This window comes from Sceloporus undulatus, chromosome 4 (genome assembly GCF_019175285.1).
Source record: "Sceloporus undulatus isolate JIND9_A2432 ecotype Alabama chromosome 4, SceUnd_v1.1, whole genome shotgun sequence".
Lineage (NCBI taxonomy): Eukaryota > Metazoa > Chordata > Lepidosauria > Squamata > Phrynosomatidae > Sceloporus > Sceloporus undulatus.
This window is the reverse complement of record NC_056525.1, coordinates 231265691-231286105: the sequence shown is the minus strand read 5'-3', so window position 1 is coordinate 231286105 and position 20415 is coordinate 231265691. Positions and strand designations below refer to the sequence as shown.

The window sequence follows — 20415 nt, the reverse complement described above, 5'->3', positions numbered from 1 at the left end:
TCCTGGAGAAAAGAAAGTTAAAAGGCGTCATGATAGCCATGTTTCAATATTTGAAGGGATGGAGCAAGCTTGTTTTCTGCTGTTCCAGAGATTACCAGAACATGGAGCAATGGATTCAGATTATAGGAAAAGAGAGTCCACCTAAACAATAGAAAGACTTTGATGGTATGAACTGTTGACAGTGGAATACACAGCCTCGGAGCGTGGTGGAGTCTCATGGGAGTGCTTGGATGGTGTGTTCCTGCATGGCAGGTGTGGACTGGATGACCCTTGGGGTCTCTTCCAACTCTAGGATTCTATGTGCAGAAGTAGAACATGCACAGAAGAATGCAGACAAGGTGTGGGACCCAAGCTTTAGCAGCTAACCAGGATATACGTAAGGTCCTTTGTGCAAACATATCTCATTAGCATTTAAAATATAACTTTGTGGAAATTCACTGACCATTTCTCTTCATCTGTTCAGATTTGCACCTTATGAATAAACAAATGAAATCAAATTCTGCTCCCAGTTATGTTGCTATAAATCCAAAGAATTGTTGTTGACTGCAGCAGAAGTACTGTTTTATTAAAGTCCACAGTTATGCCTTGGGTGTTGTTCTGTTTCACATTCATTTAAAAGCACAAGAAACAATCTTCCCTGTACTTACCTGAGAGTAAATTCCACCAAACGCAATGAGCTTTACTTCTCAGTAAACATTCATCTGTTCAAGCAGTAAGTTTTCCAAGAGCAACTTTCAACGTGCTTATCTGCTTTTCTCCACTAGGTCATTATTTGCTTTGGTTGTTTGGGACTGCATAAAATTACTTGTCAATTAGTTGCCTTGGTTTGTTTACAAATTCCCACAGCACTCTTCAGGTCTTCGGTCCAGACAGCTTGATTTCTGTATATTTTGGTTGCAAATAGAAGGAAGAATTTTTCTCCTCCAATGCGCCACCTTTTTAAAAATAAAAAACATCACTTTTTTTTTGGCTGTTTACCACAGTGAGACAAAATATGTGTCTCAAATTAAAGTTTTCCATAGGCTGTGACTGAAACAGGGCAAATCCACAGGGTGGCTGTAGACAGTCTGACTCATAGATTAATATAACAATGGGGAATCTTTGACTTTCTGGTTCAGGTATGGGAATTATGGGAAATATGGCAACATCTTCAGGGCCACAGTATTAACATCCTTGATCTAGGATGCTTTGGACCTCAACTTCTAGATGTCCTGGAAGCATATGGAATGTGAAGCAATTGTGAGAGTTGTACAAAACGTGGATGGGTAGGAAGGGGAAACTCTTAACTCTTAGATTAAGAGTTTACAGAGGATAGCTCTGTCTGCTGCTTGATGTCTCAATTAAAGCAAGGGCGAAAATCCACACTGCTACTTTTGGTGGAACCTTGTCGCATTCTGGACTTTTTCCAAGTTCCTCTCCTTCAAGTAATTTGGTTCAAAATCCTCCAGAAGCAGGAATTTTGCAGTTGGCCTTCCGTACGTATAGATTCTGCATCCATGGATTCAACCATGCATGGCTTGAAACTATTCTCTCCCCTCCTCCCCCCCCAAAATAAAATCCAAAAAGCAAACCTTGATTTTGCCATTTTATATAAGGGACACTATTTTGCTACACCATTGTATATTATTATTATTATATTCATTTATATCCTGCTTCCCTCTCAGCATAGGGACTCCAGGCAGCTATATAATGGGACTAGAGCAGGGGTACCCAACTTGGAAGGAGACAGGGGCCGAAATTAAGGTCGGCTGGGTTGTTCGGGCTGCCAATAGGTTTAGGATGGTGAAATGTAGGACATTCAAGCAACATGGAGGACATGACCAAATAAACGCTGGAAGCATATAAATGTAAATCCATACTTGTTAGCCAGACTCAAAATGGAGGACATTGTGGAATCCCTCCTTTTGGACAGGAAGGTCGAGAGGGGGACATGTCCAGGAAAAGGAGGGGAAGCCTGGTCACCTCACCAAGGGGCAGGCATCCCCTCCCTCCCTCCCTGTCTCACTTCCTCCCTCCTTTCTTTCCCTGCTTCATTCCTCTCTCTCTCCTTTCTTTATTTCCTTATTTCCTTGCATCTTTCTCTTTCCTTAATCTTCCCTTCCTTCTTTCTTTCCTTCCATCTTTATTTTCTTGCTTCTTTCTTTCCTCCCTTCCTCCTTTCTTCCTTTCCACTCCCTCCCTCCCATCTTTCTTTCCCGCTTCACTTCTTCACTTCCTTGATTCTTTCTTTCCTCCCTTCTTTTCTTCCTCCTTTCTTTCTGCCTGGGCAATGGGGTGAGAGGAGTTGTAGGCCTGCACCAAGCAAAAGCTCTCCTGGGAAGGAATGGCAGACTCTGGGCAAAGAGCCCATTGCTCCCATCCTCCAAAGCCCCCTGCGATCGGGGAGGACTCTGGGAGCCAGGACATCCTCCTCCTCCTCCTGACTGTTTGACCCCGGGCCTCCAGAAATCCTTTGGCGGACTGCATCCGGCCCCTGGGCCGCATGTTGGGCACCCCTGGACTAGAGCATCCACAGATTTTGGTATCCATAGGGGGGCCTTAGAATCAAACTCCACCGCATACCAAGGGCCCACTGGATTACAAGCTGCAGGGCTCCTTGCACTTGCCCTCCAAAACAAAACCAAATGTAGATTTCTGTCCACTTCTCTTTTTTGAGTGTGGAGGAGTTTCCTGGGGCTGGTGCACTGAGGTGGGTCTTGAGGTTTGTGCATAGTCTGAGACAACTGGGAGAAAAGTGATCACCTGCAATTCACACTTGAGCCCAACTGAAGGGGTTGGACTGAATGGCCCTTGTAGTTTCTTCCACCTCTATGATTCTATGGTTCGCAAGCCACCTTGCCCCCATGTCATCACCCTGCAGTGGATCTGAATAGACTCCAGCTGTTCTTTAACCATACTTGAAAAAACTAGTTGCTTTAGAATACTGAAAGCTGATGCAGTCTGTGACAGCCTATGTCAGTCCAAACTTTGAAAGAGTTATCCAAGGTGCTGAAGTATTTGAGGTTTAGATTTCAGTCTTTTGGATAATTTCTTCATTGTTTGGGTTAAACCTGAAGTGACTCCACTAGTCACTTGAGGACAGGAGCAAGAAGAAAATGCCTAGCACTGCTAGGGAAGATGAGGTGAAGTGTTTTTGTTGAAAGGAAATTGGTTTCAAGCTTTAGAGCTTTCCATCCAGGGCCATTGCCTGAAAGTACTTTCAGATACTCAGGCCTGTTACAGACAGCCAAAATAAAGCTGCTTCGAGTCACAGTGGAGGTATGGTGTTTCAATGGTGCATGCGTCCTAAGAGTCCAGAAGTCACACCAAAGCCACGATCCAGCCCTAAGAACTGGAGCGTGGCTTTGGTGTGGCTTCTGGACTCTTAGGACACATGCATCATTGAAACACCATACCTCCAGTGTGACTCGAAGCAGCTTTATTTTGGCTGTCTGTAACAGGCCAAAGAGAGCCTTACAGTACCTTTAAGGAAAAAATTAATAAAGTTGTAACCTTAAACATACTTAAGAAAAAATAAGCACCACTGGAGATTGTGGTCCTTACTTGTAAATAAATACACACAGAATTACACTGGTACTGAGATAAATGATTTTGAGTGTCTCATACATCTGATAAAATGGATTCTTGCTTAGAGAATGCATACACCACTATAAGCTATATTCAGGCATTCAGCTGAATACTGGAGGGCACAATCTACAGGCTTTTTATACCCAACCAATCCTTTTTTCTTCCCCATTCCTTATCTAGTTGCTAGAGTTTTGGTTTTTTCCCCCTTTAGCAGCATCAATATTGGGAGGATGATGAAGAACGAGAAACACATACTTTCAGAGTCAGGTTGTTGCAGTGTGGCTGTAATAAACAGCCAGCCCTTGGCATGTTTTATTTTAAAAGTATAGACCTGTAGGTTTGGCCACTAAAATGAAAATCTTAAGAAAAATGGAGTCTAGTGAAAGAAAGTCATGCTTGGATGCATTTTGGAAGAAACCTTCAAGTGGTGTCTAGAAGGCCCAAAAAGCTTTTGCTGACTTATGCAAGGCTTCTCTCACTTGGTTGTTTCATTTCATGTGGGCATATTTTCAGTTATGAAACATTTGCTGAGACAAGTTCAAGTGCTCTTCTTTCTTGTGTAGGAATCAACCCCTATTCTTTCCATATTATTACTATCTCTGTTTTGTCTGTTAAATTATGGATGGCCAGGAACACATCCAATTCATTAATACATGTATACAGAATGCCCGATTAGATTCTTCTATTTCTTTGTTATTGTTGTGTGCCTTCAAGTCACTTCTGACTTATGATGACAGTAAGGCAAACATCATGGGGTTTGCGTGGCAAGTTTTTTCAAAGAGAGTTTGCCATTGCCATCATCTGACGCCAAGAGTGTGTCAGTTACCTAAAGTTGTCCAGTGGGTTTACATGGCCAAGCTGGGATTCAAACCCTGGTCTCCAGAGTCCTAGTCCAATGCTCAAACCACTACACCATGCTGGCTCTCACTCCTATCTATTCCTCTCTTCTGTTTTATCTATCTATTCCTATCTCTTCTATTCCTATATCTGCATATTCAGCACAAAGGTCAGAAGAGAAATTTCAAGGGCATTCACCTCTGGAAATCAGCAGAGTGGACTGACTGGGACAGCACTATAGAGGGTGTTCAGGTGAAGACTGGAATAGAGCTAACATATTTTTTCACCTTTCACATGCACAAGACTCTGTTTTTGCTGCAATCTCTTCCTTATTTCTAGAAATTAACCAAAAAAATAATAATATAGTTTTGAAAAAAACTCCAACTGAGCCATCTCTGAGAAGAAAATTAGTTTTCTTCTTCTGAGCCCCTTCTGAGATTTTCCAAAAGGTCTTTATTTGAGTCATAAGACCTTTTCAGCAGGCAACATTGAAGTGACATTATAGATGAGCAGATTCCAACCATCTTGAAACACTACAAAAGCCCACAATAGTTTTGGTTGTTTTTGTTGGTCTAAAATAAGATGGATAATTTTAGTTGGAAAAAAAAAGGATACAGTCTCTTTCTATGCAGTTATTTTTTGGCTGCATTTCAAGGGGAAAAACAATTTAAAGCAGAAGAGCATTTGTCCATATTTCAGTACAAACTGCCCAAGCTGATCTGAAAAATAAAACATACATTTAAACTGGACTCACTTCATAAAGTTTCCAAGACCCTCAACATTCATAATAAAACTAGAACAGATAAGTTACAAATATGCATTTTAAATATAAATCTAACTGTACACAGATTTGGCTATTTTAAAAGGATTAATACAACAGAGAGAGAGAGAGAGAGAGAGAGAGCTGTCTTAGAAAACACTAATTCTCCACCCACCCCCAACAAATAAAATCAGTTGCCATAATGAGAAAGAAAGAAAACATATTTCAGTTTCTCATTGCCAGCATGGCATTTATGTCCCAAATGAGATTCCGTAATTGATCCATGATTTGCTTCAGCTGTTGATTCTTCTGTTTCAGCTTCTGTGAAAAGAAAAAGTTTATCAACACTGGCATTTTGTTCAGGATAATTTTGATTTTTAATAGGAAAAATGGGAAAATACATGGTAGCACAGAGGCCCATTAATTACTCATTGCTGGAGAAGCAAATCAAGGGACCTGGCCCCAGATTAATGTCACATGACCATGACTGGTAACAGCAATGAATTAAGTCACTGTCACCATGTAGGAATACTCTTTCTTTTGACATAACTTGCCTGATTTCCCAAAAGCATAGATTCATAGACTTGGAAGAGAACCCAACCCAACACCCTACCATGCAGGAATATACAGTCAAAGCATTCCTGACAGATGGTCATCCAGCCTCTATTTAAAAACCTCCAAAGAAAAAACTCCACTCTTTGAGGAAGCGTATTGCACTGTCAAACAGCTTTTACTGTCAGGAAGTTCTCCCTAATGTTCATGTGGAATCTCTTTTCCTGTAGCTTTAATGCACTGCTGTGTGCACTAGTCTCTGGAGCAGCAGAAAACAAGCTTGCTCCATCCCTTCAAATTTTTAAACATCCTTTCAAATGTTTAAATGTGGCGATCATGTCACACCTTAACCTTCTTTTCTCCAGGTTAAACATACCCAGCTCCCTAAACTGCTCCTCATGGGGCATGGTTTCCAGACCTTTCACCATTTTGGTTGTCCTCCTCTGTACATTCTCCAGCTTGTCAACATCCTCAGTTTGTCAACATCTCTAATTTCTGAATAAATCTTTAATGGAGCAGCAAACCTTTTATTCTTGCAAAATTGTCTTTTCATATTAATCATAGAATCATAGAATCATAGAGTTGGAAGAGACCGCAAGGGCCATCCAGTCCAACTCCCTGCCATGCAGGAAATCCAAATCAAAGCATCCCCAACAGATGGCCATCCAGCCTCTGTTTAAAGACCTCCAAGGAAGAAGACTCCACTACACTCCGAGGGAGTGCATTCCACTGTCGAACAGCCCTTACTGTCAGGAAGTTCCTCCTAATATTGAGGTGGAATCTCTTCTCTTGTAGCTTGCATCCATTGTTCCGGGTCCTGTTCTCTGGAGCAGCAGAAAACAAGCTTGCTCCCTCCTCAATATGACATCCTTTCACATATTTAAACATACTTTGATTCAGGATCCAGACAAGATGAGCAACATGTGACCCTCTATATAATAATAATAATAATAATAATAATAATAATAATAATAATAATAATAAATGTATTTATTTATATCCCACCTCTCCCTTCCGGGATCTAGGCGGGGAACAACAGTCCAATAAAAGAGATATACAGACAATAATAAAATTTCCCTAATCCCCTTAACCCTCCCTCCTTCTGCTAAAATTATACATAAACATCAAGACACAATACAATACCCCCAAGTACAGTGTACATAGTTACAAATTTTGTAACTAAGGATTGACAAAGGTTGAATTATTCCAAGAGACCATCAGGAGAGGTGGTGAAAGAGTGAATGGATCAATTTGGTTAATTCAGCTGGTGGTTAGTCTGGAAAGGCCCACCAGAAGAGATCTGTCTTTATCGACTTTTTTAATGCCTCCAAAGATGTAATATGGGGAATCTCCTCTGGCAGGTCATTCCATATTTTAGGAGTGGCAGCTGAAAAGGTCCTCTGGGAAGTCACCACCAGCCTGGTTTTCTTTAGCTGCAGTAGGTTCCTCCCAGAGGACCTGAGAGCGTGGGAAGGATTGTATGGGAGGAGGCGTTCCCTCAAGTATGTTATTGGAAATGCATGTCTTTTCATCCCCAGCCTACAAGGGCAAAGGTGAATGGGAACTGTAATACAACAACAACTGGAGGACCACAGATTCCCAACCACTGGGAGAAAGGGACAGGCATAAATTATGTTGGACGCATCCATGCATAGAAAACACTCTCCACAGTGAAAAATCTTCCTTAATATATGAAGACTTTGAGGAGCTGAACAACTTTAGGGCAGAGGTAACAGAAGGTCCCAGAGCTCCACTGTATTTGTGTTGCCTCTTTCCCCTGAGTGATACATGAAGAAGGCTATACCTTGGGTAAAAATGTTTAAAAATTGGAAAGATTACTAGTGTTAGGTGAAGAGCTGTGCCAGCTTCCAAATAGCTTTGCCAATACATCTCAAGCTTGATTTATGGCTGAAACTAATCCCCTTGAGTTAAAATGCCTAACCATGCAGAATTCTATTAAGTTTTGAAAGAATCACAAATAAATCTAAGGAACTGGTGCAGAAGTAGAAGACTTAAAACATGCAGGTTCTGCTCAGCAGAGCTTCCATTGATAACACAAGGCCTCACAGTCATTGCATTTGCCTACTGTTTTTGCATATGGCGACCCTCATGTGTAAGCCTAGTATTTATTACTTAAGTCTACATTATATTTGCAGCAGAGCCCTATTCATTAAGAAATAAGTCCCACTAGGTTCAACAATAATTCTGTAGAAAGGCCTAAAGCCTTAATAAGGTGAAGAAATCTAGAAAAAAGAAAGTTCAAGGAAATCAAGTAAGACACGTAGCAATAAAAATGTCCACATTCTCAACTTAGGCTTACTAGCTTGTATTAGAAAACAAGCTGGCTTCCACAATGACAAAAGTCACAGGTCATATCCATGATTGATACTGCCATGGATGAAAATGGTTGTCACAAATTTATGTTTTACATGTCTATGAAATGGTATCAGAGCTTTTCAATTTTGCCAAGACCAGGAATTATTGTTTAGACTGTGGTTCCACTGTGACTGAACACTGAGCGAGAACTGAACCATTTGCAATTTTTCTCTCACACTGTGATATCACTTAGGTCTTTCAGCATAAAGAATTTATCCTTATTCTCTCCCCACTCCACTCTTCAATTCATTTTATATTCAGCCAAAAACTAATAAACGTTCAATTTGGTTTGGCAGCATAGCACTTTGCCTCCCAGGTTAGTTAGCAAGCTCAATGTGGATTTGCAGTAGAAGATAGGAGCCATGCCAACTCAGGCACATTCTACACAATGAATGAACTTCCTGGGGTGCAACTCTTCAGATTTTAGAGCTACACACTGCGTGGCTTTGCCTCTGAACTACCCCTATGGGATTCTCTCTGGACTGAGAAAAGAATTCTGTACCATGCTGTGACTTTTAAACTTTATGGCTTCCAGTGCTTTTTTAATTTTGTTTTTTTGGAACACTTGATATAGTTTGAAGTACAAAGAAAACACTTCTGAGCACTGCAGCATACTCTATGACTGCTACTGACTTGCTGGTAAGGCTACACTTGTTATATTTCAAGCACATTCTATATTATAGATTACATTAACCACATGCTTAAGGAAAGATAAAGGAAGGTTTAAACCCTTGGTACGGAATTGAATCCGACCGCCCACAGAGCATAACTATCCCAGGTTTGCCACATATGAGTATCTTCTAAGCTGGGCAACAGCTAAAAATCAAGTCCTGGAAGTCATGGGAATGTTTTGGGTGAAATTTTGGCTAGAAAATCTGCTTTCGCAGCATAGCACTTTGTAGGAGAGTAATAGTGCCACTATATTCTGCTTTGGTCAGGCCCCACCTGGAATATTGTGTCCAGTTCTGGGCACCACAATTTAAAAAGGATGTGGAGAAACTGGAGCATGTCCAAAGGAGAGCAACTAAAATGGTGAAGGGTCTGAAAACCATGCCCTATGAGGAATGACTTAGGGAGCTGGGGATGTTCAGCCTGGAGAAGAGAAGGTTAAGAGGTGATATTATAGTCCTGTTTAAATATTTGAAGGGATGTCATATGGAGGAGGGAGCAAGCTTGTTTTCTGCTGTTCCAGAGACTAGGACCCGAAACAATGGATGCAAACTACAGCAAAAGAGATTCCGCCTCAACATTAGGAAGAACTTCCTGACAGTAAGAGCTGTCCGACAGTTGAACACACTCCCTCGGAGTGTAGTGGAATCTCCCTGCTTGGAGGTCTTTAAACAGAGGCTGGATGGCCATCTGTCGGGGATGCTTTGATTTGGATTTCCTGCATGGCAGGGGATTGGACTGGATGGCCCTTGCAGTCTCTTCCAACTTATTATTCTATGATTCTAGGTGTTGCCACCACTCTGGATAGCAGTGATTTAGGCACTTGAAAAGAAATTCTTCTCAAAATGTGGGGAGTTGGCAGGGGGATTCATAAAACAGACTGGGGACTAGACATACCCTATGGGGTCACAATTTGCCCACTCCTATAATACAATACTGTGCAGGGATGGGTCAAGATATTTGGCCACTTGACACAAGGGACAAAATCTTTCTGTCCTCCCACTGTTCCACATATAAAAGTTGACAGCTGAGTTTTATCTCAGCATTGGCCATGGACAGCTTCCTCCAATGCACCTGAGAACAGCAACTTAGCCTAGAGGACAGGCAATGGGGCACATACAGGTATGTCTGCCTACCCTTTCCCACAACTCCCCTACCCAAACATCTCCAGTCTAAGGTGGCTGCTTTACTGTACCTAGTGGCACAGATGTCCCTGACTCATGAGGAAAAACCACACAGAGAGAGATAAACAACACCCCCCAGAGTAACCAGTGGGGTTGTTTGGAAAAAATTATACTAAGCCAAAAATATTTAAGTTGTGCATGCTGTCTCAACAAAACATCCAAGGCATTAGAAATAAAAAGCTAGATCAGGTTTAAAAAGAGGTTTCCAGTATGCTCAGGGCATCCTACTACCTGCCTACTGTACGTCCTCATACATAATACAAAAGATGGGAAGAAGTTGTGATAGGAGCAGGATGCAGCCATGTCTCATTGACAGTTTTGTATACAAGGAAATCCAGTCCCTGGCACTTCTACTCAAAAGGTGTCTAGTAACAATACTAGAAGAAAAACTCTGCTGGAGACCCCTGGGAGACAGAGCCTCTGAAGGGCAGGAAATAACACTGGTCCATTTGGCCTAGCAGTCATCTCAATATTGCCACTGTTCCATCATACTGAGATTGCCTATCCTAAGCACAAATCTCTCCATACAAATAGCACAAGTGCAATCTAATTTCTCTGAGATTTCTAGACAAGCAAAAGACTTTGTTGGGCATCCTGAATGTCAGCTAAAAGCTAGAAGTTCAGTTTCACAGTAATTTTTCTGGATCTAGGCAAATCCTTAACTGACTGACACGAGTAACTGTAGTGTAAGCCTCAAGAACTAATTTCCTTCCTTTCCTCAAAATGCAGCAAATGTGCCTGAAGGGCGATATGGAAGCTGTACTTATGCAGAAATGGTAACCTCTCCTTTTGAGGGTCGGGAAGAGTTTGTCGGACAAGGGCTGCTAGAAGGGTAGAGTTTGGGATCAGAGTGGAATCTCTTGAGAGTTTTAAGAAGTTTAAGGAAAGGGAATAAAAAGCAGCCTACAAGGTGCCTGTTTTCTTTGTGCAGCCACTTTGAGGAGGGAAACTGGCTTTTGGAATGAAATGGAAACACCAGATTATCAAGTATCATGCTGTATGACGCCTGTGTAGGAACTACATCCAAGATCAGCAAACTGCATAGTGGATAAGTGTAATAAACAAGTTAGGGAATACAAAGACATACAAACACATTTACAGCAGCCCAAATAAGAATGTTATTCTTCCTACCAATTTATGCAGTCCCTTTGTAAAGGACTGTGGGTTTTGAGGGATGGAAGAAACTAAGGCCCGTTACACACGGGCTCTTGAGGTGCCCCCATCATGTGATAGGGGTTGGCCGGAGACCTAGCGTCCACACCGGCCTCACCCCTATCACGTGACGGGGGCGTAATAATGGCGGCGCCCTATACACACAGGTGCCGCCATTATTACGTGTTGGACGCATAGCATCCGCACGTTGTGCAGCGCTTATGACATCGAGAGTGCGTGATTGGCGCCTCGCAGCGTCATAACCGCGCCGCGGGAAGAAGCGCCATTTTGGGGCTTCTTTTTTGCTCTGCGTGATCTGGCTGCTGCGGCTCCCTCGCGGAGCAACCAGTAGCGCCGGCAGACCACCGCTTTTAGGCGGTCTGTAACGGGCCTAAATCATCTCAACATTTCCCCACCTACCTACTGAAAAGCTATAGATCTTTATTTGAGAATCTCAACTTTCCCCCAAAGTTAAACAATTCTGTGTTATTTTCTACATCTGAATATACTCCGAAAAGGATGGTTTCCAGAAGGATGAAAAGATGACATAAGAGTGCACCCAGGGTTCCCAAGCAATCCCCCAGACACCAACGAGACCCAGACTTACTCAGGTGGTTGCCTCTTCAGCCTGCCTTCTAACAATATACAGTCAGCCCTCCATATCCATGGATTCTTCATCCATAGATTCAACTATTCACAACTTGAAAATATTCCAAAAATATATGAATTCCAAAAACAAACCTTGATTTTGCTATTTTACATATGGGACACAATTTTACTGAATGGGACTTCAGTAAAAGGATCTACTGTACATTCCAATTCCCAGGCTCTCTCCCTTGTTCATCCCTTTGAATCCTTTTTTATTTTGTTGTCACGGACCTTTTAAGCCACAGCACCTTGCTGCTGTCTCATGTGCAATTTGTAACTCACTATCACCCACTGTGCTGCTGACAAGCTAGTTAACTCTCATATAACAGTGATAACATTTGGTAAATATAATTTGTTACTGGGCTTTTAATCTTTGATTTCTACTTCTAGTGGTGCATTTAAGTACTGACTCTCATTCTTACCAGAATGCTAACAGCTTCTCTTCTCTATTCCAGAATGGCTCACTTTCTCTACTATATCGTTTTTCTCATACTGTAAACTATAGCTGTGTACGCCCAGTAAGTGGGCAGATGCACCAAGGAATATCTAAGTGTGGAAAGGGGTGGGAAGTGTATATGGTTCAAGGAGGATGCATGTGACCCCTGATTCCAAGATCTGATCGGATTAGTTTTAGCCAAAACATGACAATTTCCAGACTCTAGGAAGCACAATTTTGCATTACAACACTGACCTTCAAAAGGGCTGAAAATCATCTTGAAAACTGAATGGACATGACCACAATACTACTTCCCGTTCTTGAAAATGGTAGTGATATAGCCTGTGTGGATTCAGGAAAAGTAAAAAAAATAGCCACCCAACCCCTAAGTCTTCCACCTGAATTAATTAATGTTTACTACTGTTCTTACAGTCCAACGTACAAAGTAGTAATGCTCCCTGGCAACTGGTGGAAAGATTAGGTTGAACTGCCAAACTTAGCTAAATTTCAGCTACTGATGCCTGGAATAAAGCTACCTGCTGCAAACTTGCATTTTTCTGAATTCACAGCATCATATTGGGCAGGGGAGGGGGTCAGTAATGTGCTGGGGAAAATAAATTCAAATCTGGATTTTAAAAGTTTCCCTTCATTTCTCCTGGAATGTGTAAAGGTAATGTAAAGATACTAAGGAGCACCAGTCAGTTGTAAAATGCTTTGAGAATGTAATGACTTAATGAGACAATCTAGAAAATGCTTACTTCACAAAGCTCCAGTGAAGGAATAGGAAATTCCTATGAGCACACACCTTTTAGAATGTCAACATAAAAATGGTGTATGGTTCTAAGTAACCTAATTTTAATCATAGTGATTTATATGTATGTGTCTTTTTTCTGGCAGAGGGCAAATGAACCCCCACATGCCCCCACTGCTTTCCATCCATTTCTTTTTCAGCTTTCAAAACAATAAAACACTGATGACATCTATCCAGGCATTCAGCCTTATATATCTAAACATTTTGTTAGCACTGCTGTAAAACTAGTTTGTTCATACAGGAGTAAATAAGCACCATTACCTGTAGTACTGATTAGGTGAAGTGATATCACTGGTGACATGTGTGAGCACTACGTGAACAAATGCGACAGTTTGTGATCTTTCTCCAAACTTATGGAAGGACTGATGCCTACCTCTGGGAGACAGTGGCCAACCAGAGACAGTCCTCTTTAAACAGTGGTGTAGTGGTATCATTTGAAGTACACAAGTTCATCAAGGACAGACCCTGTAGCCATACACTCAAAAGACAGTCTACTGTGTTGTCCTATACTGTATCAGCAAATCAGTTCTAGCAGTTTTGATCTCTATCAACAGCATGGCATTTGCAGAGCTAATGGATTTTAACTCACCATTTAAGTTGATAAACACTTCGTCTTACATCAGAGATAGTTCATAAAAATATATTCTTGCTAGGAAAATTCATTTGCATCCTTTCCCACTACCCTCACTGCAAATGGTTCAAACTCAAAGAAAGAGGGAGACATAAAGGGGGTGGCATAGAATCAGAGAGTTGGAAGAGACTGCAAGGGCCACTAATTCTGCAATGCAGTGCTTTAGCCTGTGAGCCTTGGTTTCACTCTAACAGGTTTATAGCGGCTGTATCTAAGTGGTAGATGGTCTAGGGCTGTATCTACAAGGTAGAAATAATGCCGTTTGACATCACTTTAAGTGCTGTAGCTCCATCTTAGGGAATCCAGGGATTTGTAGCTTTGCAAGGGCTTTAGCCTTCTTTGTCAAAGAGAGCTGGTGTCTCACAAAACTAAAAATTCCAGGATTCTTAGGATGGACCCACAGCAGTGAAAGTCATGTCAAATTGCATTATTTCTACAGTGTAGATATGCCCTAAGTCACTGAGGGGGCGGTCTTTCACTGCTGCACCTTGCTCACCCATCTTCCCAACCTGCTGGCAGAACCCTTACATTCATCTCATTCAGGCGGGAAAGAGGAACAGCGTACAAAGCACAACTTGATCCTGTGAATCCTACCTCAGTAGCATCTATTGCCACCATTAATATATCACCCAGGGGTGAAAGTAATCCATTAAGAACATTCCGGCCAACTCCTATGTTCACAGAAACAGTCTCCACAAATGACGAAGCCTTATATATTCTCACAAAAAACTGCCCATGGAGGAACACCGATAATCATTCTGAGATTTCACATAATGGCCAGCAGAAGACTGGCAGCATAAAAGTATAACCAAAGACATCCTGAATGCTTGTACAGAAAAGTGAAAAACATCAAATAAACGATAAAGATGTAAACTGGAGCTGCAGGCTATTGTCCCATATGACTAATTAAAGGGGAGAAGCATCCAGAATAAAGCATACACCCCTCCCCACAATTTTTTAATTTAAAAAAATAAGCTCTTTTGGCAAAAGGAAGTGACAGGTTTTAAATTACTAAGACGATGACGGGAATATCTCAGTGAGCTACCAGATTTATTTTCAGATTGTAAAGCAGTGGGAAGGTGAGAAAGAGAGATTTATTTGCAACTGCTTAGAACTGCTGTCTGAAGGGGAGGGGGGGGCAGAATCAGAAATATTTTTGCCCCTGTTCACTAGTAATAAATGCAATGATTCTAATGGTGAACAAGCCAGCAGAAATTGATAGTGCTCTTAGATGTAAGGAGACCTGTCTTAGGCCTGCCCATGTGTGCTTGCAAATACATATTTTTATTTTAAAAGATCATGGAGCATGCATGTAATACGTTTTGGTGCTTGGAAAATAACCGACCAAGTATGCTCAAGGCATTTGGAGATAAGATTGTTTTAACAGGACATTTCTTGAAAGAATGTGAGTTGCTGGATGTATATGTGTTATTTCACAATCTCTACCCACAGTACTTAATCTTTAAAAACAAGAGAGTAATGAAGAAGGATGGAATATCAATTGGTTTGCCTAGAGGCAAATTTTAGAGAGATACTTAGCTGATTCAAAAGTATATGGATTTGAAGTAAGCCAAGAGAAAGTAGAATTAGCGAAAGCTCTAATAGATAAGAAAGATAAATTCATTGGGAAATTATATAAAGTGCTATTAAAATATGAAATGGAAGATGAAGTGTTGAAGGAACAGATGGTTAAATGGGCAAAAAAATTTGGATATACTATTCAAATGACACAATGGGAAAAGGCCTGGAGAAACAAATTTAAGTTCACAGTCTCACAAAATTTATGAGAAAATTTTAATAAAATGTTTTCTCAATAGTACTTCTCACCTGAAAAAATTGCAAAGATGTACAAAACAAAAAAGAATTTATGTTGGAAATGTAAAAAAGAAATTGGAACTTTCTATCGTTGCTGGTGGTCTTGCAAATGGGCAAAAAATTATTGGAAAATGATAAACGAACAAATTAATGCAATTTTGAAGGAAAAAAATGACTAAAACCGGAATGTTATTTATTAGGGATTTTTAAGATGATATAAAAGGAAAAGAGGAAAAAATATGTTTTGTATTGTTACCTTAGCATGAATTTGCTTTGCGCAAAAATGGAAAAGTGAAACTTGTCCAACAGTTGATGAGTGGTTATTGAAATTATATGACGGTATGGAGATGGACAGGTTAACACAAGCTATGAGAGACAGAATGAAGAAGTGACTGACAGAAGAGTGGGGAGACGTTATAACATTTTTAGAACAAAGATGGGGTAAAGTAGCAGTAATGAATTTGGAAAGAAGTTAAGTTAGACTCATGTTAATTAAATTTTAGGTAAGATATGAGATGATTATGGGAAGTTTTGGATCCACTACAAAAGGAGGTAGATATAAGAAAGTCAAATTCAAACAATACTACATCTGACACTGGTAGGAAGGAAGTCAGTATGTATGGGACATTACGTTTGAGAGAAGAACGTATGATGTGGGTGGGAGAGGAAGATTAGAGAGGAGTTCAAGGAGTTGAAGGTAGAGAAGAGTTGTATGTCAGAGTAAAATTAATGAAGGTTTAAGTAAGTGTGGATGGTCTGAGAAAGTAGGAAGATAAAAGAAAGAGATGAAGAAAGGAGAAGAGAGGGAAAGAATATAAGAAGGAAAATGGAAGGTTTTAAGTGGATGGAGTATATGAAAATTATGGAAGAAAAGGAAAGAGATGACAGAAAGAAAGAACACTGGGATACTTTTCTTCTACTACTTATGGATAATTGTCTTTTCTTTGTAACATGGCTGTATGGTTTGTGTGTATAAATGTATGTTACTGTCGATGATTAATTTTAATAATAAAGTTTATTAAAAAAGAGAGTAAGAAAAACAAAACAACTGTTACAAGAATAGTAACTACACCATATTTATGTTCAGCTTTAATATTCAACTACTAGAAAAGACAAATAGATTGTGTGCACTACATAGGAAGTTACTGTTGATGAAGCTTTGGAATATACTACTGGTACAGAAAGCAAGAGCTCCCTGCCTCCAAATGTGGACAGATTTAAAGAAGGACATTTTGCTGTATTGGAGCTACTTCACCATTAGAAAACCATGTGCTTACTTCAGCATACAGCAAATGCTCATATCTGTATACTTTTATGTGTATATTCAGGTATATTTGATGGTTCTTGAAGGGAAAAAATGGTGAAGCAAAAAGTAAAAGTGAAATGGTATTGCATGAAACAAGTTTCAGTCATTGGGAAGATTTCAAAGTAACAGTCTCTAGGCTTTGTATTTCTCTTGTATCATCACTGGAGCACAAGTCCAGGTTTTGGCTGTGAGCTGATCACACCCAAAATCAGAAATTGCAGAGTGCACAGTGCATAGGAATAATATCTGTGTACGCTGAAGTACAGTAATATTTGCATATTTGTTAGAAGAGAGTAGAAATGCTAAACTTTAAACAGTGGGAATTGTTAAATGGCTTTCTCTGTAAAAGCTGATAAATATTTATGCACAGCTATATTCTGAAAAAAATCAAGCTACTCTTTAAATGTTATTTTTAAAAACTGGAGAGCATAAAGAAGTATTTAAAAGTCAGAAGTTAGCATCAAAGATTCAAAGCACAGACTTCAATCCAATGATAACAGAATACAACATCTTAGATACTATCATAAAGATTTATGAAATTCCTTGTGCAAGATCACACCAAGGAGGATGATAAACGAATTTGCATTCAAGTATAACAACAAGGGCAAAAATATGTCATAAAGCTATCAGTACAACCCATGAAGAACACTGAAGTACGTTAATAGTTAAAAACTGCATATAAAATGTGCATAAATTCATGTTATATTAAATGCTACTGCATAGATGATGTTATACCATCAGGTTAGAGGAAAATCATAGCATCGCCCCCTTCCCCTTAAATTCAGATTATTGTTTTTCTTGCATGTAGGCATTTGCCTCTGTGGAAACATGATTTTTATAACATCTTTATCCTCACTAATTGGCAATGACAGAAGCTGAAATGTCAACCTATATGGGTTTTTTCTGTCTTCCAAGATACCTTTAATTATTTAAACCGATATCAAATTTAAAAAGTACTGTGATTACTTAAAGACTAACAGATTTATTGTGGTAAAAGATTTTGGAACACAGCATCTGCTGGATGAACTATTTTTGGCAGTGGACAAATTTCACACGCAAACATGGACTGGGGATGTTATGAGACCAAAAGGCCAAGAAATGCAAGACATAGAGGAAAGCTTTTGGCAACTGCCTTGATGCTAAGGAAAAAGGTTTTGACATTGTTGGGGGGGTTGCTGTATTGCCCTTCTCTATGCTTTCAATTCACTGCTATTTTAATATCAATAACTTGTTTGTTGAATCTTATAAATTACAGGCATACCTGAGTTAACAAAGAAGCTGCTTTTCACAAAGTCTGTTTTTGCCTACCAAGCCTGTGCCTTTCCTCTTAGGAAACCCAGAAGTCTAGCTGGATGTTTTTTAGTAGCATCAGCACTGAGAAAATGATAAAGGGCAGGAGAAACACAGACTTCTGGTGCCAGGTTGCAGTAGTGAGTCTGCAGTAAATAATGCAATGAAGCTTGAGTGGGAAAAGAATAGCATTCTGCTCTACCTGATCCTACAGCAAGCAAAATAAACAGCAACTGTTTCTAGAATCCCTTATTGAACAGCGAAACAGATTTATAAAAGGGGAGAGCAGATAAGTCTGTCTCACCAGATATCCTCAGCATGTTTTTGAAAAGCACAGACTAGCATGTCTGGCTGTCAAAAAGAAAATCATAAGAACAACTGAGTTTAGTGAAAGAAAAAAGAAGTTCCTCAATGAATTTTGGAAGAATCTTTCAAATGGGCTTTAGGCATTTCAACATGGTTTTGATTATGAAAGGCTTAATGAAACAAGGTCTCACGGTTCCATTTCACAAGGACATATTGTCAGTGCTCAATAAAAAGTGAGCTGGAACATGCTGAAGTGAAGTGCTCTTTTTTTTTTCTTTTTCTTTTTTGTACTTTAGGAAAGTTCTTGCCATTTTATTTCTACCTCTGATACCAAATTTTCTGTTAAAGGTGTAATGCCCAGGAACACATTTAATTTTATACACTGTAATGTTTTTATTTGTGTTTTTAAAAATCATACTGTGAGCTGCACTGAGTGCAGATGTTAAGAGAAACGTAGAGAATTAAATATTAAAGAGTATTCAATAAATTACAGCAACTGAGCGGACAGAACGGATACACTCCATGGCATGACCCTGCTCTGCTGAATCCCCACTGCTTGAAGCCAAACTTCTTCTGTCTCCTGTTGGAGGGCATACATCTATAGCAGGGAGCCTACTGAGTCCTTGCGTGACTCGATTCTTCTTCCACTTTCTTTTTTAAAAAGATAATGCTATTCTGAATAGAACCTGCTCCTACCACACACCTTCATCTTCCAACTCATGATAGGCTGAAGCTGAGCACAAGGATGTGGCAGAGCTCAGGAATATGACAGGCTAGTGCATCTCTTCTATTTCATAGGCCATTTTCACATGAGAAAACTGAACATCCAAGCAGGACCATTAACTGTGGCATTTCTATGCAAAGCTCAATTTAGCTCTGCTTAAGAACTTCATTGATTGAACCTTCTGTACAGCATCACAGCCTTTTGGCTAAACTACTTACAACTGTTGTTTTTCAATAGTGCACACATGCACAAGCATGCATTCATGCATGCCAACTCAGGAGAATACTATAGGCATCTGATGAATCATGGCATAATCAATCTGCTACTGTTTAAAGGAGAGCCACAATACTATATTCTGTTTTGCTGATGAAAGACAAACAGAAGCTATTTGCCAAGACTTGGGCATAATCTTTTTGGGATGCTAAGTGAAATTCATCTGAGCTGCAATTCCTATTCCTTTCAATGGATCTTGTAAAGGAAGTATATGTAGTGAAGTGAGCCCACAGTCTTTTTGTTCCACCTTTCTTCACCTTATTCAATAGCTCTTTAATCATAACTGTTTCTTGCCTGGTCTTATTGTTGAAACTACCTTTGCAAACTGAAAGTTGAATCACTTAGACCTGTGCTCTGTGGAGCCCTTAGGGCTTCGCGAGTCAAAAAGGTTGAGAACGGCTGACATAGATAAATCGCTCAAAGATACTTCACTTCACAAGTAATTCCAAAATAACTGATAATTCGACAGCCATATGGACCCAGACATTAATTGGCAAATGTAAATTTAGAGTGAGGCTAGAAATCTGATGCCTTCTTTAGTGCCTATTTGGTTTCCAGGCACAGTACTAGGTGTTGGTTATCACCTTTAAATCCCTACATGGCCTGGGTCCAACCTACCTGAGGGATCACCTACTTCAGTACCATCCACCCTGCACAGTCAGGTCCTTTGGGAGGAATCTATTACAACCTATTAAATCCAGATTGACTGCAACCTCCTAGAGGACTTTTTCTGTAGCCGCTCCCAGATTGTGGAATGCCCTGCTGGAGGAGATCCATCAAATTATCAGCTTAGACAGCTTTAAAAAAGCTGTCAACGTTCCCCAAATAGAATCCCTCAGCCAAACAAAAAAGTGAATCCTCCTCCCATCACATATCATACTTCACTCACTCTACTTGTAAACTTTATTATTATTATTATTATTATTATTATTTAATAGACTAATTTTAATTTTAATATTTTAATCCTGTTTTAAGGGGGGTTGGGGACGTGATATATATTACCATGTATTATATATCCAACTGGTTTTATTTGTGAGACACTTTGATTGCTGCTAACAGAAAAGTGTGATAGAAATAA

At 40.0% G+C, this 20415-nt stretch overlaps 1 protein-coding gene across 1 annotated transcript in view; it reads right to left on the bottom strand.

The window, feature by feature from the left end:
* Nucleotides 1-3838: 3838 nt before the first annotated feature.
* MED30 (mediator complex subunit 30) overlaps nt 3839-20415 on the bottom strand; it is a 28118-nt gene continuing 11541 nt past the window's right edge. Inside the window, exon 5 of the mRNA XM_042465363.1 lies at nt 3839-5485. Within this exon, the coding sequence (XP_042321297.1) occupies nt 5390-5485 (96 nt within the window). The 3' untranslated portion in view covers nt 3839-5389. The remainder of the gene's footprint in view (nt 5486-20415) is intronic.